The sequence below is a fragment of the Dermacentor albipictus genome, chromosome 7 (genome assembly GCF_038994185.2).
Source record: "Dermacentor albipictus isolate Rhodes 1998 colony chromosome 7, USDA_Dalb.pri_finalv2, whole genome shotgun sequence".
In the NCBI taxonomy this organism is placed as follows: domain Eukaryota; kingdom Metazoa; phylum Arthropoda; class Arachnida; order Ixodida; family Ixodidae; genus Dermacentor; species Dermacentor albipictus.
Window position 1 is genome coordinate 129156015 of NC_091827.1, and position 27154 is coordinate 129183168.

The following is a 27154-nucleotide window of genomic DNA, read 5'->3' on the forward strand; positions in this document are numbered from 1 at the left end:
GGCACGCCGGGCAGATTTCGTCGATGGAAAGAACGCCTTCCGGAAGGAAGCACGTTTTCGATACGATGTCTTGAAGAACGGTAGTTGTCTGCAGCAACTGAAGAAAAAGACGTCGTAAGCGTCGAGCTGCCGTGTTGGCGCCGGATCCCAAAGTGGTTTGCCAGAAGAGAGCCTTATGTAGCATACTACCCCACAATGTTGTCCAGGGTTACCAGTTGATGAATGTGGTGAGCAGCGTTGGCAGCGCTGTCGTGTCCAACGGTGGCTGGTCACACATGCAAGCAGGGCAGATTTCTTCGATGGAAAAACAGCCTCCGAAAGGAAGCCCGTTTCTGATAGGGTGTATTGAACGGTTGTTATTCGCAGCAGCTGAAGAAAAAGACGGCGTAAGCGTCGAGCTGCCATGCCGGCGCCGGATCCCGAAGTGTTTTGCCAGAAGAGAGCCTCATGTGTCTTACTACCCTCCAAATTTGTCCAGGGTTACCAGTTGATGAATGTGGTGAGGACCAATGGCAGCGCTGTCGTGTCCATCGTCGACGGAAAAAACGCCCTCCGGAAGGACGCACGTTTTCGATACGGTGCCTTGAAGGACGGTAGTTATCTGCTGCAACTGAAGAAAAAGACGGCGTAAGACGAAAAAGACGGCGTAAACGTCGAGCTGCCATGCCGGCGCCGGATCCCGAAGCGTTTTGCCAGAAGAGAGCCTCATGTGGGTTACTACCCTTCAAATTTGTCCAGGGTTACCAGTTGATGAATGTGGTGAGGACCAATGGCAGCGCTGTCGTGTACGTAACTTGAACTAAGGATTTAAAGAAAGTGGATAAATGGAAATCTTGGCCACATCTTCAAACAACCAAGCTGTTTCATTTGTCATTCTTTTCATACCATTCGTCGTGCCTAGTAGCCATTTCCGACTTGCCGTTGTCAGAGAAGCTTATAAATGTCGAAGAATTGTTGGTCTATTTTTCTTATCTATGCCCCTCGGCCGTATACTCCTGTTGCCCCTAGCATGGTTTTATGCACATTTACTCCTAGTGATAATCCGTTCCACTAGTACTTTGCGTGCACACATGACCTTTACTTCTGTTCGAGTTTTGTGCATAGGAGATGGTGGGCCTAGAGACAACTGCGTGGTTGTCACAGACATCACGATGTTCACTTAAGCTATAAGCGCTAATACTGGCAGGTATACGTTAAGTTCCATCAGTCAATCGACCGATCGATGATACACGCTATAGCGATGGGCAACACCGTGATACGAAACCTGAGACGACGTGAAAAGGCTGTCGGTTCCGCGTCTACCGCCGTTTACTGCGCACAAATGCATATAGCGAGCAGCGACCACGAATACTCGGAAGATTCTCGTAAAACGCACAGCGCACAAGACTGTCTCTGGGATTGCCCGTCCAGACGGGAAAAAAAAAGGTGTGCTTCTCCCTCCCGAGGTCGAATTGGCACGCAAGCGTCACCGACATGCGCCCTCTCCACCAGAGTGCTAGGGCGCTGTCGTGTTGTAACGCAATCGCAGTGACTGGCGTTTTTTCCGTCGACGATGGACACGACAGCGCTGCCATTGGTCCTCACCACATTCATCAACTGGTAACCCTGGACAAATATGGAGGGTATTCCGCTTCCAACAGTCACTATAATTCAACTTTTTCGCTAAAGTGCAACAAACTTCGTCCTTCGCTTGAGTTAAGACCAAGCGAAGGCTGGGTTTACCGTTTATTTCTCGCTGTCACTATGGGAAGAGTCAGTAGCAACGACAATTCAGGGTCGAAGTGGAGAGCCAGGGCGCTGTCGTGTTGTAATGCGATCGCAGTGAATTACGCTGGAACCATCGACTAGTCATAAACACAAGCCGAAGCACTTCAAGGGCAGATTAGATTTTCGACAATCCGCGAGTGTGCTGGCCGCTATCATTCTGCTGAGTGTTAATTGTTTGGCTGGGTACAGGTTGGCCCTGTAACCAGCGAATTTCGTAACTTGCGTTGTGCCGCGGAAGCTCTTCACCCTCACTACAACGCGACGTCTTGTGGAGGTGCTTCAGCGTTTATGTTCTGGACACCTTCTCCAAGCCATGACCTTAGTCCTAACCACGAAAACAACGCCAGCGTCGCCCCAAACCATCGGGTTAGGTACAGACTACAAGACTTGCTCCCATATTACGGACTGCAACCCTCGATGACCAGGAAAACCATGGTCAAGCCAGCACCCGCGATGAGAGATGCAGCATCCCCTGCAGCCATCGTCATGCAGCAGCCAAGGGAGTCACCTATTTTCCGTGGATCCTCGTCTGACGACCCAGAAACCGGGCTCGAGGTTTTTGAAACCATATCGACATTCAACAACTGGAACGTTGAGGCATTGCGCCATGTATACCTCCACTTGGAAGACGCCGCGAGCGCAGTGGTTTGCAAACCGAGAATCCGGTTTGCAAACCAATCCGAATCACACCAACCACAAAACAACCAGAATTCGGGACAAACCGCGATCCGGCACAGACATAGCAGCTGGACGCTTACGCCGTCTTTTTCTTCAGTTGCAGCAGATAACTACCGTTCTTCAAGGCACCGTATCGAAAACGCGCTTCCTTCCGGAGGGCGTTTTTTCCGTCGACGATGGACACGACAGCGCTGCCATCAACTTTTAAGTTTTAGTCAGCATGCAGCATTAAAACTCATCAAGCATGTGCACAGGGCCTGCGCATACGGTTTTCTTTTGCGTGTTTTTCTCGCGTATACTTGGACCTGCAGAAGCGAGCGCGTTGTGGGTGAAGTTGCCCATTTCATTGCGAACTGCGATTGAGCCAATGAAATGAAACGAAATATATTCATCAGAGCCATCACGAAGGAATTGAGCATCTTGTTAAAAATGACCCATTTACAAATCCACGAAGCTGTTTGTGAAGGCGGAAGGATGAAATGCGGCACGCTATTTGCAGATCATCGATGTGGAGTGCATGTGGAAATGTATGAGGAGTTCAGGAAGTGTTGGAGCAAAAAGTGGACCTGGAAAAGCCCTAATCGTGAAACAAGAAACGAAATTGATTTCATACTTTCTGCCGATTCCAGCATATTGCAGGATGTAGAAGTGTTAGGTACGGAGGTGCGCTATAACATTATAGCAGAGTACTAAAACTCCCAAGTCTACCCAAAGCAAGCTGGACAAAGCCGTTCTCTTATCATGCATGACATATATGACATGAGAGGATGGTGTCGTGGTCATTTCTTTTTCTGGATACGTATCAGGATCCAGGAAAACGGCGTGCCACAAGGTTGCGTACTTAGCACAACACTCTTAGTAAAAATGAACTCTATCAACAAAGTCATTAACCCCTCTGTTATGCACTCATACATCTCCATATGCACTCCACATCGATGATCTGCAAATAGCGTGCCGCATTTCATCCTTCCGCCTTCACAAACAGCTACGTGGATTTGTAAATGGGTCATTTTTAACAAGATGCTCAATTCCTTCGTGATGGCTCTGATGAATATATTTCGTTTCATTTCATTGGCTCAATCGCAGTTCGCAATGAAATGGGCAACTGCACCCACAACGCGCTCGCTTCTGCAGGTCCAAGTATACGCGAGAAAAACACGCAAAAGAAAACCGTACGCGCAAGCCCTCTGCACATGCTTGATGAGTTTTAATGCTGCATGCTGACTAAAACTTAAATGTTGATGGCAGCGCTGTCGCGTCCATTGTCGACGGAAAAAACGCCCTCCGGAAGGAAGCGCGTTTTCGATACGGTGCCTTGAAGAACGGTAGTTATCTGCTGCAACTGAAGAAAAAGACGGCGTAAGAGTCCAGCTGCTATGTCTGTGCCAGATCGCGGTTTGTCCCGAATTCTGGTTGTTTTGTGGTTGGTGTCATTCGGATTGGTTTGCAAACCGGATTCTCGGTTTGCAAACCACTGCGCTCGCGGCGTCTTCCAAGTGGAGGTATACATGGCGCAACGACTCAGCGTTCCAGTTGTTGATTGTCGATATGGTTTCAAAAACCTCGAGCCCGGTTTCTTGGTCGTCAGACGAGGATCCACGGAAAATAGGTGACTCCCTTGGCTGCTGCATGACGATGGCTGCAGGGGATGCTGCATCTCTCATCGCGGGTGCTGGCTTGACCATGGTTTTCCTGGTCCTCGAGGGTTGCAGTCCGTAATCCGGGAGCAAGTCTTGTAGTCTGTACCTAACCCGATGGTTTGGGGCGACGCTGGCGTTGTTTTCGTGGTTAGGACTAAGGTCATGGCTTGGAGAAGGTGTCCAGAACATAAACGCTGAAGCACCTCCACAAGACGTCGCGTTGTAGCGAGGGTGAAGAACTTCCGCGGCAGAACGCAAGTTACGAAATTCGCTGTTTACAGGGCCAACCTGTACCCAGCCAAACAAGTAACACTCAGCAGAATGATAGCGGCCAGCACACTCGCGGATTGTCGAAAATCTAATCTGCCCTTGAAGTGCTTCGGCTTATGTTTATGACTAGTGGATGGTTCCAGCGTAATTGCTGGGGTTCGCATACGTCCAAGAAAGTACAATGCTATTCACGTCACACATGTAATCTAGTTAAACAAGGCTCAGCGAGAATATACATAACAGATAGAATCAACAATGATACTAGAGTAAGCCCAGATCATGCAGGCACGTCTTGTGCAGAGGGATAACATTAAGTTGTATGACGGTGAAACGCAGTCACCGGAAGAAGGATAAACAAGCACACGTGTCAATATCCGCTCGCGCTTAGCGAAACTTACTCAAATGCACCGAGTGAATTGAGTACCTTTAGACGCACACATACTAGGTGGCTGTAAGTGTGAGGAAGTACGCACAGCTATCGGTGAGCGTGAGTCAGCAGTTTCCCAAATTTTGTTGACTTACTTTAGAGCAACATTTCTACTAGAAATGGTAACGCGTATACGTCATACACGTAAGGTGCATACTCGTGTATGCTCGTCAATTATTCTTAATAAATATAAAATGGCTCAAAGAACAAGCCGCAGACAGAAGAAACGGAAAACTGGGTCAATTCGCCACCCTCGGTTCACTTTACGCACACTTGAAACTTCGCATTTAGCAGCAGTCTACCGCTATTATTTTCGCCGCAGGCCGAAATGAACATCAGAAACACATTCCTTTTGCAACTAACAAAATGAATGGATTAATGTGTTGAAAATGTATAGCAGTGCTTTTGCTAGGAGCTCAGAAAAGTAAGAATGTTAGCGACCAGAAGAGCAACTAGGGTGACTTGAATCAACTAACACTTGCGGAGACGACGTGCAGAACGTCCTGAGATGGACATTATACGGTGGCCCAAGTGAGTTTTCGAAAAAGTTTTATCGAATAAAGCTCAAGACCAAAGTTGCCAGAAAGATTTTCACTATTACATGTCCAGCTGACCCTAGCAATTCTGCATTTAGCATCCTAATTTACCTCGTCTGCTTTACTTCATTGTTCAAGGTGCGTCTTACTGAAACATAGGGCCGCTCGTGTCACGCTACAGCTGCAGTTGTGTAAAGTATTAAACCAAGGCAAAATAATCAAGCAAGCAGAAAGAATTTGGGACACGATAAGCGCCAATTTAACCCCTGAAACAGCCACGGGAAGCTTTCTCTTCACTGCACTAACCTTAACTGCGCGCAAAGGACTGCGCGCTTTTTTTGAAATAAATAAAATCCGAAATCAGTGAAAATGAACGGCGAAGGTGCTACATGCAAGAAATCAGTCTCGCCATTCCGGCTCAAAAATGTTTGGTCGTAGCAAGAGCACTAAACGCCAAGCGACTTACAAAGGCAGTAACTCCTTGTTATCAAGTTTCCTTTCTCGCCGAAGTGCGTGTCGATGATGTGGAAACACTCACGTGACGGTGTGCGAGGCCATCTCGTGTCCCTTGGAATATAGAGTCTGCACTTGGCCGTAGTCGGTCCACTCATGCGACACGTAGAAGGTTCCGCGGATCGGGCAGCCATTGGGGTTCCTGCGGCCCGTATCGAAGATTTCCGTGTAGTGGTCGAAGTTCAAATCGTTCACCGCATCGTCGAATGTAAGAAGCACCACCTGCACACAAGACGTCTCTTTCTGTCTTTGCTGTGGTCAAGAGTCGAAAGTCGCAAAAATGCATCTTGTCAAGAAAGCTAGCTTTCGCCATATAATAAGGTCACAAAAAGTTCTCTCGATTGCAATATTTGCAGTCCTGGGTGTGTACTGGTCGAATTTACTCTGCTAAGGTCGTCGAGCTATTGTACGCTAACAATGTGCCGGAAAGCAGCTCGAAACAATTGGATACACCTTTATTTGAGTCTTTGATCTCCGCGACAAACACCACTGTAATACTTATCTGCCTGACAGCGAGATCCGCGCTAGCGCTACACATGCTTTCTCTCCAGTGCAAAGGTAGTATAACAAGACGAGACGCCAGAATGAGAACGCAAGGTATACAGGAGCTAATTTACGAGAAAAGGGCACACAACATATATTTTTGTATCCACCGGCGTGCCACAAACATGACACACAAAGCAACGAATCCACGCATATCAATAAGGCATGCTCAGAACAGCAATAATTTTGCCTCTTGACGGGACTAGTCGCTAATGTTTAACAAAGCCTACTTCTTTCACAAACAAGAAGTGCTTAGGGATAAATAGTGAAAGTCCGCAATCTTCGATCATGTCCGGATGCCTTAGGGACGCACGTGCTCTGATGCTACCTTTTGTGGTCTAACACATCATGGTTTTGGTATGCAGGAAATTACGAGTGCGCATCTTTGTGTGATAAATTTTGACTTTCAATATCAGTTCAGCGCTTACTGTAAACGGAAGCCCAGCTTATCGTTACATGTTATGATGAATTTGTTGTCTTGTGGCTCAAGGGCCAAATATGACCAAAGATTGCCAAGCTACGTGTTACAAGTTATAAGAATTGGTCGTATGCTGCAGGTAGCAGTCTACTTCTGTGCCAAAGAGAAGGGTGTTGCAAATCAAACTTCCATACCCTTCCTTTTTTTAGCAAGATCATCTTATGAATGCATGTTTGCCATTGAAGAATATAAAAAAGCAACAGTCGAGGAGGACAAAAACGGGAAGTCTTTCGTTGTTTCTTACCCTTTATGGGCCATCAACTGTGGCACTTTTCAACTCATTGAGCGAACAGGTACCTTAGTATAGGAAGTCAGGTAGAATATGTTTGCTTTGGCTAGCTGAAACAGCCTGAAATATATGGATGACACGTGTTGATTTGTACGTCTTTAGCCCTGTTTTAGAATAATGATCGCCATACCTTGAAGCAAGTTGTCTAGTGCGAGTTACGCAAGCGGGGCTTCACAAGCTAGCTTAGCTATTCGCTGACGCAATTCCTAGTAATACCACTGAAAGCGCGGACTGTCTAAACGGAGTGATTCTGCACAAACAGTATGTGTTGGTCGGCTGATAGCATACAGCCATGTTCCCGTAAATGAGATAGCTGTGTTGTGTAGTGCTTAGAAAACCAGCAAAATGCGACGAAGTAAGGACGCAGCGTCCGCAAGGATTACGGTACCACGCGTTTCACTACTTCAATGGCCTCTACAATCGCCAAGCAACTTGCAGAGATGCCATTGAACAGCACGTCCTAACGCATAAGAAATGAGGGTAAGTCATAAAGAGTCTTAGTGGTGGTGCATATTGTCAAGTTGTGGTGACAACAAAGAACGCAGTAGCAAAACTTAATTATGAAACGATCCCTTAATTGGGCACACTTGTGCCCAGCAACACAAGGAACACTCAAGCACGAGCGGCGAGCAAAATGTAAGCAATGCAAAAACACTTGTGTACCGTGCATTGGGCGTGTCGTGGAATAAGAGACGGAGAAATTTCAACTTATGAAAAAATGACAGACATCCATTCGCTTCATCATCCATTCAGACATCCATTCGCAAGAAGACTCCTTTATTTTTTACTAGAAGATATTGGAAAGGGGAGAGAGTAGAGAGAAGGGGAAAGTCATAATGCACCGTGCCAAACAACAGGCATTATTGCACCCCGCATATGCAAGAATCCGCTCCAGACCTGGAAGGCACCGCCGCACCGCTGGTCGCTCTTCGCATATCGTGCTCGCCAGTAATACACGCAGGTTGAAGGGTATCAAGTGTCCGGTGCCTCTGGGGGAGAGTACTCCTTGCTGCATTGTCGGCGGCTGGAAGGGGGGGGGGGTCCTTTTCTCAAGAATGGAGGATATACAACAATCTGCTTCGGATGAGCGAACTATTGTCGAGCTCATTGCTCCACAATCTCTAAGGGATACAGCAGCTGTATCGGTCGCTTCATCTCGGTTCCCCCATTTAATACCAGTTTGCAGGACCGCACTCTGCTGTCTCTACCCTTAAATGTTTCCTTAATTCTGGCGGTCTTCCACATGTGGCGTTACAAGCGGTCTTCCCTCAGGAGTACCAAGGCGCCTTTCTTCAGATCACTCGAAGTCGTTCGTCGGCACACATGTGCCGATCTGAGCTCCAGTAAGTAGTCTTTCCGCCATCATCTCCAGAAATCATCGGCCATGGCAGTCCGGTACTTCCAGCGTCGTGAGAGATGCATGCTACCGCCAGAAATTTCATCCGGCAGCAGGTATGGAGGAAGGGTCGTCAACTTTCTTCCAACAAAGCAGTGCGCCGGTGACAGTGGTTGTGGCTCTTGACCATCATCATATATGAAAGTCAAAGGGCGTGAGTTTATCATGGCCTCCACCTCATAAAAAACGGTGGTCAGTTCTTCGAAACTCAAGCTGCCCAGACCTAACATCTTTCGCAATTCTACTTTCCGAGATCGCACCATCCGCTCCCAGAATCCGCCTCACCAAGCTGCCGGTTCAACAATAAGCTTCCATCGATCTTATTTCCGGTGAAGTATGGCTGCAATTCCTCGACTTGCAACAACATGAACGTGGCCTTTAGATCCCTGGCTGCACGCTTGAATGTGAGCGCGTTGTCCGAATACACCGTCGAGCAAATTCCACGACGTTCCACAAACCGCCTAAAGGCCAAGAGGAAGGCTGTAGCCGACAGGTCGCTGACGAGCTCAAGGTGGACGGCACGTGTCACAGCACAGGTGAAAATAGCGATGTAGCATTTTTTGCTGTCGCGTGACTGTTGACAAATCGAGGGCCCTGCAAAATCGATGCCAACGGTGTCGAACGAGTTTCCCTTTGTCACTCTGTCAGCTGGAAGTGGTGCGACTGGTTCCGTAGCTGGAGGGCAAGTTTGTTTGCGACAAACAGTGCACTTCTTGATAACCTTTTCTATGGCCTAACGTTCTCGGATAATCCAATACGATTCTCGCAGCTGTGCTAGAGTATCGCGTACGCCCGTGTTCTGCATTTCAAGTGTTCCTTCCGTATGAGCAGTGACGTGAGGGGGTGATTGCCAGGGAGAACGATGGGATGCTTAGTCTCTTCGATGTTATCGCTGAATTGCAAGCGTCCACCACCTCGCATGAGGCCCTATTTGTCAAAGTACGGGTTGAAAAGCAAAAGAGCTCTCCTCTTTTGCCTTTCAACCCGTGCAGCGACCCTCTTGTGCAGCGGTCTTCGATTCTTCAGGTTTGAAATGTCGTCGCTGAACGCATCTTCTTGAGCATTAGCCAACCAGTATCTTTCGGCGCTGATTACTTCTTCAGCTTGTAATGAGCCGATCGTCTTTCCTTCTTTGTTGTGGCAGTTGTCGACAAAGCGGCGGACCCACGCGGTTACTCGCACGACTCTGCTGAATCAGCTATAATTCTCAACATTGAGAATTGCCATGGATGACTATGATACTATGGTCATCACCGTCCCCTTTCGCCTTCCATTTGGCACTCCCCAGCCTTCGAACTAGGCTCACTTATCGTTGGCCAACGCGCGTCATCCTCCTGAAGCCAACGGGGTCCTTTCCACCACAATTCGCTTTCCCGCAGGGCCGATGGGAGAATGCCGCGGGTGATTCGGTCAGCAGGGTTGTCTGAACCTGAGCAGTGTTTCGAATCCCTGGGATCTGTCAGCGCTTGTAACTCTTAGACTTGATTTGCCACGAAGGGCTTCCATCTGGCAGCGTTTACCTTGATCCAGTAGATAGCTACTGTAGAGCCACTCCAGAGGATGGTAGCAACGTTCTTCAGATCCAAGGCCTTAGCAACGTATTGGCATAGTCGCGCGCCAACAAGGGCTCCCATGAGCTCCAATCGGGGTAGCGAGAGGCTTTTCAAAGGGGGTTCTTTTAGTTTGGCCATGACCAAGCTGACATTTATTAGTCCGAACCGAGACTTGGTCACGATATATGCGACAGCACCATAGGCCTTCAGGCTTGCGTCACAGAAAACATGCACCACTTTCTCCGTATCATCGGTTTTAAGGTGTACCGCTATCAGACATAGAATAGACACTCTTTCAATGCATGGAAGCTCCTTACACCAGCAGTGCCACTCAGGCTGCAATGTTTCAGGCAAAGGGTCGACCCAACCAATACCCAACTCCCACAACTTATGGAACATCACCTTTACGCATAATGTTGTGGGAGCAACATATCAAAAAGGATCGAAAATTCTTGGCGAGACCTGCAGCCCAAATTTCTTGTTGTCGGCTCTTGCAAGAGGAAAGCGACGAGTGAAGTTAGGTTGTATTCAAAGTGGTCAGTCTGAGCATTCCAACCTACTCCCAATACCTTTGTAGCTGCAGTATGTCCAGCATCAGCGTTCGTTCTTTCCACATTGCCATTTTCGAAAAAGTTGACGAGATCACGGTCGTTCGACATCCCCTTGTGTAGCCGCATCCCTGCTTGCGACAATATATTTTTTGATTCTTGGCACAAGACTTTACCCTTGTCAAGGCTGTCAACCCCAGTTGCAAGGTGGTCCACGTAAAGATGCTTGCGCAGGATACCCGAAGTTTGAGCATACCGTTCCGACAGGCCTTCAATATTGTTGCGGGAAGAAAGCAGGCCCACGAGTGTAAAATAACTTATATTTACAAATGATGGATATGGCGTTCAGGCAACCGCCAGACTTCGTCTTTTCTCTAGTCCAATTCAACGTCTTCCTTCACTTCACCGTAACATCACCCTCCCGGTGGGGGAGCTCCGTCCCGGTGCAAGTTAAACAGCCTCACTTATTGGGGGGACATAGGGTTTGAGCCTGGTGACGTGAACAACATCACTGGTTAAGTTGGGAGGCACGGAAGGCTGACCGAGTGGGGCGATCTCGTAGGTCACGTCGGACAGTTGGTGTAAGATCTGGTACGGACCAGAAAAACGGGACAGTAATTTTTCCGACAAGCCGACACGACGTGAACGCGTCCAGAGAAGGACAAGGGAACCAGGTGAAAAATGGTGGTCTCGGTGCCGAAGGTCGTAGCGTCGCTTTTGAGAAGCTTGCGAGACTGTGAGGCGATGACGGGCGACATCTCGGGCCTGGGCGGCTAAGTCAATAGCATCGCGAGCGTAAGCAGTGCTGGGTGACTGTACTGCGGAAGGTAGCAACGTGTCAAAAGGCAAGGTGGGGTCGCGGCCGTACAAAAGGAAAAATGGTGAAAATCCGGCAGTGTCGTGACGGGACGAGTTGTATGCGAAAGTGACGTATGGTAAAGCGACGTCCCAGTCGCGGTGATCGTTGGAAACGTACATGGCGAGCATTTCAGTGAGTGTGCGGTTGAGTCGCTCGGTGAGGCCGTTCGTTTGAGGGTGGTACGCGGTAGCAATCCGATGTTCTGTAGAACAGGAGCGGAGCAGATCATCAACGACCTTCGATAGAAAGTAGCGGCCGCGATCCGTCAGCAACTGGCGAGGGGCGCCGTGGTGCAGGATGACGTCTTTTAGTAAGAAGTCGGCGACATCTGTAGCGCAGCTGGTTGGCAGGGCTCGTGCCATGGCATATCTAGTGGCATAATCGGTTGCTACAGCAATCCATTTGTTTCCTTTGATGGAAATTGGAAACGGACCAAGGAGGTCGAGGCCCACACGGAAGAAGGGCTCTGTAGGTATATCAATGGGTTGAAGCAAACCAGCGGGAGGCATAGCAGGCGTCTTCCGGCGCTGACACAGGTCGCAAGAAGCGACATAACGGCGCACAGAGCGATAAATGCCAGGCCAGAAGAAGCGGCGCCGCAGGTGGTCGTAAGTACGAGTGACGCCCAGATGTCCAGCAGTAGGAGCGTCATGAAGTTGCTGGAGCACGGTGAGTCGAAGGTGCTTGGGGACGACTAGGAGGAGCTCCGGGCCGTCAGGACGAACGCTACGACGGTATAAAGTTCCATCGCGCAAGGTGAACATCCGAAGGGACGGGTGATTGGGCGAGGAGCTTAGGCGTTCCATAAGTGTTCGAAGAACAGGATCCTTGCGCTGCTCGTCGCCAATGTGGAGGAAGCCGGAGAGGGACAGAATACTGATGTCCGAGTCTGCATCGGTATCGTCCGGTTGATCCACGGGATTGCGGGACAGGCAGTCAGCGTCTTTATGCAGGCGTCCTGACTTATATATAATAGAAAATGTATATTCTTGTAGGCGCAATGCCCAACGTGCAAGTCGTCCAGTTGGGTCCTTCAAAGAGGAGAGCCAGCAGAGGGCGTGATGGTCGGTGACAACGCAGAAGCTCCGACCGAAAAGGTACGGGCGAAATTTCGCGACCGCCCATACGAGCGCGAGACATTCTCTCTCAGTAATGGAGTAATTTCGCTCGGGCGTGGAAAGGCGGCGGCTAGCGTAAGCGATGACACGGTCTTGGCCCTGTTGACGCTGAGCGAGGACAGCGCCGATGCCATGACCACTCGCGTCAGTTCGTACTTCAGTGGGCGCAGAAGGGTCAAAGTGGGAGAGAATCGGGGAAGTGGTAAGCCGCTCAATCAGGGTAGAGAAGGCTTTCTCCTGTAGCGGTCCCCAAGAGAAAGAGGCGTCTTTCTTAAGAAGGTCAGTGAGAGGGTGAGCGATGTCCGCAAAATTTTTCACAAATCGCCGAAAATAAGAGCATAAGCCCAGAAAACTACGGACATCGTTCGTTGAACAAGGTACAGGAAAATTTCGCACGGCGTGAACTTTCTGTGGATCAGGTTGGATTCCGGCGGCGTTGACGAGATGACCAAGCATGTTAATTTCACGGCGACCGAAATGGCATTTGGAGGAGTTTAGCTGAAGGCCAGCCCTGCGAAACACGGAGAGTATGGTTGTGAGGCGCCGCAGGTGGCTCTCAAAGTTCGGCGAAAACACAATCACATCGTCGAGGTAACACAGGCATGTAGACCACTTCAAGCCGCGCAAGAGAGAGTCCATCATGCGCTCGAATGTAGCTGGCGCATTGCATAATCCAAAGGGCATGACTTTAAATTGGTACAGACCGTCCGGTGTGACAAAGGCGGTTTTCTCGCGGTCCATCTCATCGACGCTAATCTGCCAATAGCCGGAGCGGAGGTCAATTGATGAAAAGTATTGGGATCCGTGAAGGCAGTCAAGAGCGTCATCAATGCGAGGCAAGGGATAAACATCCTTCTTTGTTATCCGGTTGAGGTGACGGTAGTCAACGCAGAAGCGCCACGAGTTATCTTTTTTCTTTACTAAGACAACCGGTGATGCCCACGGGCTACTGGAGGGTTCAATGATGTCCTTGTCGATCATCCTGTCTACTTCTTTCTGTATGATGGCCCTTTCTGTTGCCGAGACACGATATGGCCGCCTATGAATGGGGCTGGCGTCACCGGTGTTGATGCGATGCGTGACAACAGATGTCTGGCCAAGTGGACGGTCGTCCAAATCAAAGATGTCCCGATAGGATGACAGGAGATGACGAAGAGCTGTTGTTTGCTCGGAAGGAAGGTCGGGGGCGATCATCTTAGAAACATCGTCCGCAGGCGTCGAGTACGAAGGAGTGGATGACAAAGGTCCGTTCGTACTGAGGAAGGATTCAGAGGTCAAAAAAGAAATCTGAAATTCTTCCAAAGGAGTGATATGCGCTATGGCGATACCGTGTGGCAAAACATGTGACGAGAACCCAAAATTGAGGATGGGCACGCGAGCGCAGTTTTCGCGGATCCGAATTAAGGTGCTCGGTAGGGCAATATTACGCGACAAAACCACGTCAGTAAGCGGCGACAGGACGTACTCGCCATCAGGTACGGGAGGACAGGGCGTCAGCAGGACATTTGTAGCAGCCTGTGGAGACAGCCTTGCAAATTCAGCAGCACATAAGCGGTGTGGAGCACAAGTGGTTGCGTCGGCAGGAAGCGGCAGGTCCAACTGTACAACACCTGCGGAGCAGTCAATTTGGGCAGAGTGTTTCGAAAGGAAGTCGAGGCCGAGAATTAGGTCGTGTGGGCAGTGTTCAAGGACGATAAATAGAACAACGGTATAATGGCCCCCAATGGTCACACGTGCTGTGCACATTCCAAGGACAGGTGACGTACTCCCATCGGCGACTCGCACGGTGCACGGTACGGCGGGGGTCAGAACCTTTTTGAGCCGGCGGCGGAGAGCAGCGCTCATAACTGAAAGCTGCGCTCCTGTATCAACGAGAGATCTAACAGGAACGCCATCGACTTCAATGTCCAGCAGGTTTCCACATGTAGGCAGGGTCAATAGAGGATTTGTGGGCCGGGTCGGAGTTGCAGCTTCACCTCCGGGAGCTGCACCGCCTAGTTTCCCGAAGCGAAGCGACCGGTTGCAGAAGGGGACGAAGAGCGGTGAACGAGAGGCGAACGGGACCTACGACCTTGCGGAGACGGGGATCGGCTGGATCTTGGTGGAGCACTGTCGGCGTTGATGTTCCTAGTCGGCGTATAGGGCGAGAAAGTGCGATTGTCGGGTATTTGGCTGTAGTGACTCGGAGACGACCACCGAGGAGGCGACGACCAGTGGTTGCGGCAATGACGGGCGATGTGTCCAATACCGGAACAATTAAAACAGATGGGTTTATCATCCGCTGTGCGCCATTCAGCTGGGTTGCGACGGAGTGGTGGAAAGCTTTGCGTCCGGGAGCGAGCGGTCGGAGAAATTTGGTAGGTGTTGGTATGGCGGATTGAGCAGAGAGATGGAATGTCCAAACTTGCTATTTCCTCCCGAACGACCGCTTGTATAAGGGAGATAGCGGGTACGCTTTCCCGACAGTCTGAACGAACGGGAGCCGGGGCCATGGCCTCAAGCTCACGGCGAACGATGCGCGTTATTTCTTCCGGTCCTGCGGGCTGAACGAACCGCGGCGGGTCTTCGCAAGAAGATGTCGCGGCGGTATTGGGCAACCGGTCGAAAGTTTGAGTGACGCGGCGGCCCTTCGCTTGTTCGAAGCGCCGGCACTCCTTAATAATTGCATCCACAGTGGCACAATCCTTACACATCAAGAGATTGAAGGCATCGTCTGCAATACCTTTCAATATATGGCCAATCTTGTCTGCCTCGGTCATGTTGTCATCAGCCTTGCGACAGAGGGCCAGCACATCCTGTATGTACACGACATAGGATTCTGTGGACGTCTGAGCGCGGCACGCAAGTTCTTTTTTAGCTGCCAGCTGACGACCGACAGGTCTGCCGAACAGGTCTCGCATTTTTTCTTTGCAAACATCCCAGCTCGTTAGGTCGGCTTCATGTGTGTCATACCATTGCTTCGCAGTTCCCTTCAGATAAAATATTACGTTTGCAAGCATCATTGTAGGATCCCACCTGTTGTTGTCGCACACTCGCTCGTACATCGTAAGCCAGTCCTCGACGTCGACGTTGTCCGTGCCACAAAATGTTCCCGGGTCCCGTGGGTGAGTGAGGATGACCGTGGGCACGGGCTGCCGAGGCGTTGTCGCTTGTGTCGGTTGATTTGCCATTGTGGCAGCAGGTAGATGACGTCCGCTGCGAAGTTCCGTGGTGGTACCCCGCACCTTCCACCAAAATGTTGCGGGAAGAAAGCAGGCCCACGAGTGTAAAATAACTTATATTTACAAATGATGGATATGGCGTTCAGGCAACCGCCAGACTTCGTCTTTTCTCTAGTCCAATTCAACGTCTTCCTTCACTTCACCGTAACAATATAATGTTGGAAAGTTGCAGCCAAGAGAAATGGGCTCAACGTGACACCGAACGGCACGCGAGTCATCCTATAGGTCACTACAGCTGGAAGTTCTTCCCCTCTATTTGGCGTCATTGCGTACCAGGGGAACTGCACAGCGTTCCGATCGCCCTCTGATAGTAATATTTGGAGAAAGGCCTTTTCAATATCCGTAACGGTTGCGACGTTGTAAGAGCGAAAATTGATCAGCAGATCAATGAGCTCTAGGTTTAGGTTTGGGCCACTTTCCAAAACATTGTTCAGTGAGAGGCGATTTTTGCCACTTGATGATGCATCGAATACTACCCTCGGTTTTGTCGTCTGGCTTTCGTGACGAACTGTTCATGTGGCATATAGTACAGCGGACCTTCCGACGTGCCGTAATCCTTGCTGGTTGGCTCTGCATAGCCCTTTTCTATGTAGTCTCTTATGCAGGCGTCGTATTCCCTAATTAACGAACCTCTTTCCAAGAGGCGCGTTGTCTGAGCTTTAAGACGCCTTGCTGCGCACTCGTAGTTGTCGCCAAGCTCGTAAACTATCAAATTCCAAGGGAACGACATTTATAGGGGCTATTCTCAAAGTTGACGGTTTCTTTATAATGCTGAAGGACCGCGTCCTCGTGACGAACTGGCTCAGATTCCTTGATACCGATGTGCTCGAGGTCCTAGAAAGACTTTAGCTGTGCTGATATTTCCTTGTCAGTTTGTTCGTTCACTCGTATCCGCATCCCGCCAGCAGCCGAGGAGCAGACTCCTGTTGACTTCCCTGTGACGACCTGGCCCTGAACTGTCCATCCGAATACAGTCTCCACTGCCATCTATTTGGAGCTGAGACACTTAGTGGATCCCCTGACAATTTCCCACTAATGATCAGTGCCTTTCAACAGGTCAATATTTTCACTTTCGCCACCCTGCGAGGCGTCCGTGACTTGGAAGTGATATCCTGAAAGCTGAAGTAGAACAGAATTTGATGGGGTAGCCATGATATATGCACAGATGCAAGGAACTTGCAGCGCTTCCACTCGCACCCCTTTTCCGTCGTACTGGCTTTTGGGCCACACCTCCACTCGACGCGTTGTTGTGCGTGTCATGAGCCAATAAAGGAAGTAAGAAAGAAGAAAAAGCAGAAAATAAGAAGAAAACAAGAAGTCGATGGCAGAAATAAAGAAAAATGAAGATAGAAAATAAGAGTGGACGAATAAAAAGAATACAATATAAAAGCAGAAGAAGCGCAAAAGTGCACGCGCAGCTACGTGGCCAATGGGAAAAGGGACACGTAGCTGAAGAGAGCGGCCCAGCTACGCTCTGGGACGAAGGCGTGGAGAAGGGGCTGGAGGCCGAAAAGGACGGGTGGATCGGGGAGACGGCGGCAACCCAGTGGATGCAGTTCTTCAACTGCCGCGTCCACGACCCGCGAGCTGAATGGACCTCCCACCGGAAGCCGCAGCTACAGGCTGGCGGCGCCGCTTCCCGAATTGCTTGCGGTTACGATCCGCAGCTTGCGGAGTTGACCGGGCGATCCAGGCGCCTAGGTCCCTCCACCCTCCTGAACCCCTGACCAGGCCAACCGTGGACCGAACGTCGGACACAGCGACGTCGAGTCTACGACGCATCGGCGGGCGCAACGACGTGTCATCGGAAGCCACGACTACGAGGGGACGTGGCCACGTATTTTTCTTATGCTCATGCCCTATAAAGACTTTTCCTAACTCAAACGTCCCTTGCGTCGTGTTTACTTACCACCCTGAGACCGTGACAGCTCACCAAAGACAAATATTTTAGACTCCTTTTCCCCAGCACCTTTAACTGCAGCTTTTCGGATAGGTTGCGATGGATGAAGGTTTGTTGACTACCACCATCGAGTGTAGAAGTGCCTGACAAGTGTACGTTCATGCGCACCCTCTGGCCAAGATCGCGCTGTCTGTAGGAGAAAGTGCTGCTCTCCAGCGCACATCAAGTTATCTATCTTGCCTAATGAGGACTTCAACATCATGGCTTGCTCAATCGCCGGTGACGAAGATACATCCCCTTCATCAATGTTGCGTTGTCTCCTAAAGTCAGGGTCACACATTGTCGTTTAAGTGTCTGCCCTTGCAATGTGCCCACCTGAGCCACTTAGCTTTACGGCATTCTCTTGCCGCGTGCCCCCCTTGTTGTGCACCGGAAACACCGATTGTCACGCTCCAGCACCTCTCTTATCCACCACACACATTTTTGTGTGGCAGTTGCTGGTCTTATGGCCATTCGAATTGCAAAATAGACATCCTGTGCTGTCCTTCATCGTGGTGTGCAGTGCCACTGGAGTAGGCCTGTTCGCCGCTTTAGTGTTGCTGTTGCGCCTTTCCTTTACCTATTCGGCACTGTTGTCTCTCGGAGCTTCGGCCCGCTGTATGATCTCCCGCGTCGCAAGCTCTTTTCTCAAAAAAACGCAGGAGCTCCTCCAGCTCACTTCCCTCGTTCATAGCCTCATTTTTTCGTTGGTATTCCAGACCAAGGTGGGCAAGCACCGCTTTCTTTATTGCGGTCAGTAACAAAGTTTCATAAGTGCCAACACTCACGCCTAAAGAAGTGAGGCTGCGTACACCTGTCTCTACTTCGTCGACGAGGCTGCGCAGTTGACCGAGATTCCGTAAGTCACACATTGGCTTGATGTTAAGTAGCCGTGGCATGTGGTCTTCTATAATTACTTCCTTTCTGCCGAACCTCTCCTTTAATAGCGGGAGAACAACATTGTAGTTGCCTTCCGACAAGTCCTGCTACCGCAGCCACTGCCTACCCTTTCAAGTAGCTGTTGAGGTCCTTGAATTTGCCTACGTTTGAGCGGTTCTTGTAAGCGTTGATAGTCGACTCAAACTGACTCCAGAACCCTTGCCACTCTCGAATATCTCCGTTGAAATTGCTGATTTCGAGCATTGGCAGATTTACGGTGGGGCGTACTTGTGAATCGTTTGCGCCAGTTTCTTTTTTTATCTGAGGAGTTTAGTTTGCGATCTGATGCAGCATTTGTGCAGCTGAAGTCGCGTAGGATGCGTTGAACCTTTGTTTTCGCCACACTGATCTTTTCTCTGTACATTTCGGAGCATGCAACTTCGTCTTCGAAAGCTTCATCTTCAACGCCTTTTTCTATGTCCCCATCTAGCTCTCGCAGTGAGTCCTCTTTAAGAGAAAGAAGATTTATCTTTTCTTCCAGCTCACCGATAGATGCGCTGCCGTCTATGGTGTATACTTCGTTGAGCAGCTTGGTTGTAGATGTTCGCACCATTGCCCTTCTTCGCTTGATTCTGTCGATATCCGTCTTTTGACGTTCCAATTCCCGTGTTTCGGCACCAAGATTTTGTGGGATAAGAGACGGAGAACTTTCAACTTATGGAAAAATGACAGACGTCCGTGCGCTTCGAGCGCATCAAGAAGACCCCTTTATTTTTTACTAGAAGGTATGGGAAAGGGGAGAGAGTAGAGAGAAAGGGAAAGCCATAATACACCGTGCTAAACAGGTATTCTTGCACCCTGTACCAGCAAGAACCCGACCCAAACCTGGAAGGCGCCACCGCACCACCGGTCGCTGTTCGCAGATCACGCCCGCCAGTAATGCACACAGTGTGAAGAGTGTCAAGGGTCCGGCACCTCTGGGGGGAGGGGGAAGTCCTCCTTGCCACATCGTCGACGGCCCCCAGCGCGGGGGGGGGGGGGGGCTTTCGCTCCAGAATGGAGGAAATACAACAAGGTGCACGTTAACGAACCCCAGGTGGTCAAGTTAATGCGGTGCCCCTTACTACGGCGCACTTCATAATCATATCGTGATTTTGGCACGTGACACTACGAATTTTGTCTATCTTTTTTACTATTTTGCGATTTTGCAGCACGGTATGCGCTTTATGTTCCATATACCAAAAGACGTCAACTCCTTTATTTACAACATGTACAGAGTACAATGTTGAAGGCCGCCCTAGCAAGAAAGCTGTAAGTGTGCAGCTTGACGAGGCCAGGTGGCCTTTACCAAGCAACCACAGTGAGTATAACGTAGTACGAAAACGCGGGAAAATACAAAATGTGCGTAGAACAAATTAGCACATGAGATATTCCTGGTAGATATGCGGCTTCCCTGCACATAAATGAACCAACGTACATGTACATATTACCCATACATTCGGTCGCATAAATATGAAAAATGTTTTTTTTTCCTAATTGGCCAAATCACAAGTAAAAGAAGTAATGACATGTTCATATAATGTAACATAGCTATAATAAATATACAGCCTAAACTCACTGGACAGAAGGCTGAGCCAGCTGCGCATGCGGGCACCGTCCGATACGGCGTCTTGAATTAACATGAGGCTGGCACATATTCCTCTTTATTGGAATGTGGTCTGAATCTTTCATTATGACCATCATCATTATCAGATCCCTCATAAGTCCACTACAGGAGGAAGGTGATCTACAATTATCCCTGTATTGCGCTTTCAAACTTGGCCTGAAAGTTGCCTAATTTACTCACTCCACCTGCTTTTCTGCCGTCATCTACTGCGCTTCCCTTCCCTTGGAACCAATTCCACAAAGGGGCCCACCATTCATCTACCCTACGCTTTACATGGCCTGCTCACCTCCATTTTCTTCTCTTAATGTCAACTAGAATATCGGCTATCCCTGATTGCTCTCTGATCCACGCCGCTCGCTTCCTGCCTCAATGGTAAGCCAAACATTTTCATTTCATCGCTTTTTGCGCGATCCTTAATTGTTCACCAGCTTCTTTGTTAATCTCCAAGTCTTTGTCTCAAAAGTTAGCACCGGTAAAATGCAATTATTTTACACTATTGAGTGACAGTGGTAACCTCTCAGTCAACACTTCGTAATGACTGCCGCATGCATTCGATCCATTTTTATTCAGCTGTCAATTTCCTTCTTACGACGAGGGTTTCGCGTGAGTAGTTAACCTCAATAAACGAACTCCTGCACACTCTAGAGGCTGACTGGTGATCTTAAACTCATATTTCCTTGCCAGGCCACTCAACATTATCAGTCTTCTGCACATTAATCTTCAGCCCCACTCTCACACTTTCTCGGTTAAGGCCCTCAATCAATTGTACTAATTCGTTCCCAGTGTTTCTCAACAGGCAAATGTCATCTGCAACCCGCAGGTTGCTGAGATATTCGCCGTTGATCCTCTTTCTTAAGCATTCTCAGTTTGAATACTTCTTCTAAGCATGCAGTGAATAGCGGAGGAGAGATTGTGTCTCCTTGCCTGACCCTTTTCCTGATAGGTAACTTTCTATTTTTCTGGTTGAGAGCCAAGGTAGCGCTGGAATCTATACATACTTGCCCAAGATATTCACGTATGCCTCCTGTACCCCTTGATTATATACTGCCTTCTTGACTGCCCTTATTTAAACTGAATGAACTGCCTTTTCCTAGTCTATGAAAGCCACATAGAGAGGTTGATTGTCCTTAGCAGATTTCTGAAATATCTGATTGATTGCATGAATGTGATCCATCGTAGAATACCCTTTCCTGAATCCACCATGTTTCTCGGTTGATGAAAGTCGGGTTTTGCCCTGATTATATCAGAAATTATTATGGTGAAATTTTTTTCCAATACTGAAAGCGAGCTAAAGGACCTATAATTATTCAATTCTTTACAGTTTCCCTTGTCATGAATTTGTATAAGTTTGGCATTATTCCAACTCTCTCGTACACTTGAAATCGTGACGCACTGTGTAGGAAGTGCTCCAAGATTTTCAAAGAAATATCTCCTCCTTTTTTGATGAAATCTTCTGTTATTCTACTTTTACTCAGCTTTAATCTCTGCCACTGGAAAGTTGTAAAAAATGACATTGTGTTTACTAGTGTCTGCTCAGTAATCGAAAAGTCTCCTTTGCACAATATCTGAGGAAGCTTTCATGCACAGCTAAGAAGATACCAGGCCTACCAACCCGGCCTACCCTTCATTTTGTGAAATGTTCAGAAGCCACATCAATGCGCAGGCCAATGCAAGAACTCCGGGAGATGAGTGAAAGATGTTTTTTCCTTATATCGATTGCGTGGTTAAAAAAATGTTGTTAATTTTTATGGAGTCACTGTATTCCTTACAGATGATGCCGAGCCTAGGCAAGCTTGTGTGGCAGTAGACGAAAAAAAACTAGACTGACTAAATGATTAAAGCTTTTCTAAAGTGAATCACAAGGTAAAATAATGCCTTGCAGCACACACGTAGCGGCGGGAAAGTCATCGCGAATGCGGATGATGCGAATATTGTCGGCTCCGAGAAGATAAGGTTATCCTTTCAACTAATACGCAGAATCATTTAGCAGTCATTGTAACTTGTGCGGACGTGAGGCGTTTTTTCACGAAACAGACGTTCTTAAGAAAGGCATTTGACAGCGAACTCTTGTTTAGAGAAAAAAAAATACAGGGTTATGGGGCAAGGAAAGCCACTATGCGAATGATACCATCGTAGCTTTTATAGTCGGGAATGCAACACTATATATATATATATATATATATATATATATGTATATTGCATGCTCAAGTGAGTCTAAAACTAGGTGAGTGTGTTGGATAACGGGTGTAGCAAATTACATTACATGTCGGCTGTTTATTCTATTCATTATGGGCAAAAGTAGCGACAGCTGCTACTCAGCAATACAGCCGACGACCAGGACGACCACACGACGCGCCAAGCCGCGCAGAGGTAAAAGGTGAAGCTTCACATTAAAGAAGAAGGTGAGAAGCAGGCCAGGCAACTGCCATCCCTGCCCGCATTTCACGCAGAGGGGAGCGAAGTGTTCGTGCTCTAGTCTCACCTGGGGCGTCTCGTGGGGCGGCAGGTCTCCTGGTATGTCGGCTCCTCCGCAGTGGCAGTCGGGAAGGCGGCACTTGCGCGCCTCGCAGCGGCCGGCCGTCTCCAGCGGCGTGGGCGTTGCGTACAGATTGCGCGGCCTCGTCGGCGGCGGCGCTGGCGTCGTAGGCACCGGCGGACGAGTCGCCGGACGGCTGAAGCCCTTTGGCGGCGCTCGACGGGTCACCGGCCTGCGTGTGTGTGTGGTTTTCAAGCGAATCGTGCTCTAGGCACGTTTCGTTCTCCTCATTGGGCACATGCGTGTCGAACTGTTTCTTAAGCATAAATAAAGTAACAATTGGTGCAGATACGCTGTTGGCAGAAGTATCAGTTCTCCTAGAGCCTTTGGTGTGGCCGTATGCCAGAAATCCGGCAGTGTGGCCAAATTTTTGTAATATCTGAATCTGAATCAATACTCAAGATAACTTTCCAAGATTCTGACCTAAAGTAGGAGCGCATTACCTTTGCAATGCTAAAGAATTACGATGTAATTTCCCAATCATTGAAGAGTTGCAATCTGCTAAGCTTGGTCAAGGTACGAGCACCTTGTTGGCGTCTTTCTGCTCACATTTTGCTGCGTACTTCCACAACGTACGGGACGTCATCACGCTGGTATGGGAGCACTGTGTTTATCGCAGAGCACGGCTTTCATCGGTAGAACACATTAAATAGCGAGAAGCGCGTGGTCGCTTTAAGTTGTGAAAGGGATAACAACCCTGAAGTTGGTATTACAGCAGCCAGCTTGAAGTGCCTCAAGGTCATCAAGGTAAAAGCGAAACGCGCACCAAAGGGTTGAGAACGGAAATAAGCAGGCGCTAATACCCGTATATTCATGGGCTTTCCCATCGCCAAAAACAAGTTGCCGCCATGTTGATGTTTGAACTACTAAGAACAAGCTAGACGCTATTTGACCAGCACTTCAAAAACGCATGCGCAGGAACGAGAAGACACAACAAGCTCCAGTGTATACCATGAGACACAGCAAAAGCTTCGTTGCTTATGCATGTAATGTTGTGTACCTCATTTCTTTTTTATGCCCAGTTGAAAATGACAACAGAGGTTGTGTTCAGTACTACAGAAATTTCTGTTGTACAACAGGATTTTTCTGTAGTAACTACAGATTCCTGATGGAGCGACAGACTTTTCTGATGTACAACAGACATTTTTTGTTGCTACTACAGAAGTACAGTCTGTTGTATGTCTGTTGTTACAACAGAAAGCTGAAGCTCTACAACAGATTATTGTAGTACTACAGAAAAATTTGTCATCACTACAGGCACCGTGTTGTCCCAACAGAAATGTTCCTGAAGTAACCTGAAAAACTTCTGTAGTGCTACAGAGAGCTGTTGAAATACTACAGAAACCTATTGTGGCAACAGGCCCCCAATTGTCACAACAGAAGTGTTCCTGAAGTAGTGCGACCAACTTCTGTTGTACTACAGAAAAATGTTGTACGACAGAAACCTATCATTGCAACAGGCCCCCAGTTGTCATAACAGAAGTGTTCCTGAAGTAATGGACAAACTTCTGTTGTACTACAGAGAACTGTTCCACAACGGAAACCTATCGCCGCAGCATGTACCCAATGATGACAACAGAAGTGCACTGAAATTGTGTGATCCCACAAGCTTCTGTAGTGCCCGGTTGAAAAAGACAAAAAGAATTCCTGTCGCAACTATAGAAATTCTGTTGTACGACAGAAGTTGTTGACATTTCTTAATTGGGAGACATTTCTGACGTTACGACAGAAATTCTGATTTCGCAACAGAAGCATTCTGTCGCGACAACAAGAGTTCTGAAGTCGGAACAGCAGCTTTATATCCTGACAGCGACTCCGACGTTACGACAGCAATTCTGACGTCGCAGCAGAAACATTCGGTCGCGACGGCCAAGAGTTCCGAAGTCGCAACAGAAGCGCTTTCCGTCGCGGTCCTTTAAAATTGTATGTTTTCGCATCGGTGGTGTACACTGTACTTTTCTCTTGCGCGGTATTCAATCGCGCTTCTCTGAAGCCGGCAATGCTGATGGCACCGACACCGGTATTAAAGTCGACGTGGCAAATAGTTATAATTGTGCCGTGACGACGCGGCACCAGCAACGCCCTACCGGCCTCCTCAAAATCGGCCGCTGATCAAAATCATACCATCTGCGGGAATGGCTGCGTATCCGTTTTTTTTTGGTAAGATGTGGCACACAGGCCTGTGGACTTACATGTGCTGTTACACTGACACATTAGTTAATTTCCCAGGAGTATTTCACAAGCTTATCGAAGGGGAAAAGAAGATTTGGGTTGTTCCACAAAGTTGCGTGAAAAGCTGTCTCGCTCGGGTCTCAATAATCTGGTACAGTGCTGCCGCGAGAAGCCAGTATGCTGTCAGAAAGAACTCTCATTCACGAATGTTTATGTAGTTATTTTGCATTGAACACACGAATTATATGCGCGCTCAAAAGTGGAAAGAACGAGAGACAACTGTCGAAACTAGCAGTAATAACCCTAAAAGTCAACGTTGTCTATTTCTGAATTCCTTATTTAATATGGATATCGTACATCAAAATCGATGTTCTAGCACTGCACGATGTACCTCTCGATGGTACGAAAACTGTTGCTCTTCTAGAGATGCGGCACTTCACGCAATGGAGTGATAGCGGATCTTGGCTCTCAAAATGCACATGTAAACATCAGCGCATCAGCACGTCGTACTTTTCACATGGCCAAAACGTACACTCGAAAAGCATGTCACTTTGTAATACACCTTCAGTTTTCTTTTCCATGTATTAAAGAAAAAAAAAGTCAGGGGTGGTGCAGTGGTAAGATGCCGGGCTCGGAATCGTGAGGTCGCATGTTCGAATTCTAGGCGATGGCGTTTTTTTTTACTTTTATGTTTTTCTTTTTTGCACTAACAAATTTACATAACCTTACGGACGTCTCTGTCAATTTTTAATTAAATATTGATCAAGAACTACAGAACTTTCTACTACAGGACGTCACACTACAGACAACAGAACTACAGGCAACAGAACTACAGGCTACAGAAACAACGTCCCAAAATACGACAGACTGTTAAAACTTCCTGTTGTGTTTTTCAACTGGGTGTGCACATCCCTACATCGTGCAGATGGGCCTGTGCCTAAACTTAAGACTCAGAGAGCACGACAGCTCTCCAGAAGGGTAACCATATTGGCATCCTGCCATACACTGGCAACAATACGGATGTAAACCCTTTCTATGCGACACATTAGCCCTCTTTCGGCTTGACATAGGACAACCAGGGAGGTTCTAGAGGATTTATACATTTAAAAAAAAAACGGTCCCATGTGTGTCAGCCAGCCTTCGAATACCTTCATCATCATCATCATCATCATCATCATCATCATTAGCCTAATTTATGTCCCCTGCAGGACGAAGGCCTCACCTCACGATCTCCAATTACTCCTGTCCTGCGCCAGCGGATTCGAACCAGCACCCGCAAATTTCCTAATTTCGTCGCACCACCTAGTCTTCTGTCGTCCTGTACGGCGCTTCCCTTCTCTGGGTACCCATTCTGTCACCCTAATGGTCCAACGGCTACCTACTCTACGAATTACATGACCTGCCCAGCGCGATTACTTTCTCTTCATGTCAACTAGAATGTCTTCTATACACGTTTGCTCTCCTATCCAAACCACCCTCTTTCTGTCTCTTAAAGTTCCGCCTAGCATTCTTCGTTCCATCGTTCTTTGCGCAGTCCTTAACTTGTTCTCGAGCTTCTTTGTCGGTCTCCAAGTTTCTGCCCCATATGTAATCAACGGTAAAATGCGCTGATTGTGTACCTTCCTTTTCAATGATAATGGTAAGCTTCCAGTCAGGAGCTCACAACGTCTGCCGTATGCGATGCGACCCATTTGTATTCCTCTGTCAATTTCCTTCGCATGGTCAGGTTTCCCTGTGATTAGTTGGCCTAGGTAAACATACTCCATCACAGACTCTAGAGGCTCACTGGCGATCTAGAATTTTTGTTCCCTTGCCCGGTTATTCATCATTATCTTCGTCTTCTGCATATTATTCTTCAGCCCCACTCTTACACTCTCTCTGTTAAGGTCCTCAATTATTTGTTGTAACTCGGCCGCAGTGTTGCTGAATAAAACAATGACATCGGCAAACCGAAGGGTGCAGAGGTATTCGCCATCGATGCTCAATCCTAAACATACCCAGTTTATCAGCTTGAATACTTCTTCCAAGCACGCAGTGAATAGCATTGGAGAGATTGTGTCTCCTTGTCTGACCGCTTTCTTTATAGGTATCCTCCTAGTTTCCTTGTGTAGAACTAAGGTGGCTGT

The 27154-nt window shown here is 48.4% G+C and overlaps 1 protein-coding gene across 1 annotated transcript in view; it reads right to left on the bottom strand.

Annotated features, from left to right (window-relative positions):
- Positions 1-27154, bottom strand: part of Cda5 (Chitin deacetylase-like 5) — a 371641-nt gene that overhangs the window by 75097 nt on the left and 269390 nt on the right. The window contains exons 4-5 of the mRNA XM_065424245.1: positions 22803-23028; positions 5857-6053 (exon numbers count right to left, since the gene is read on the bottom strand). Coding sequence (XP_065280317.1) covers positions 5857-6053; positions 22803-23028 — 423 coding nt within the window. The remainder of the gene's footprint in view (positions 1-5856; positions 6054-22802; positions 23029-27154) is intronic.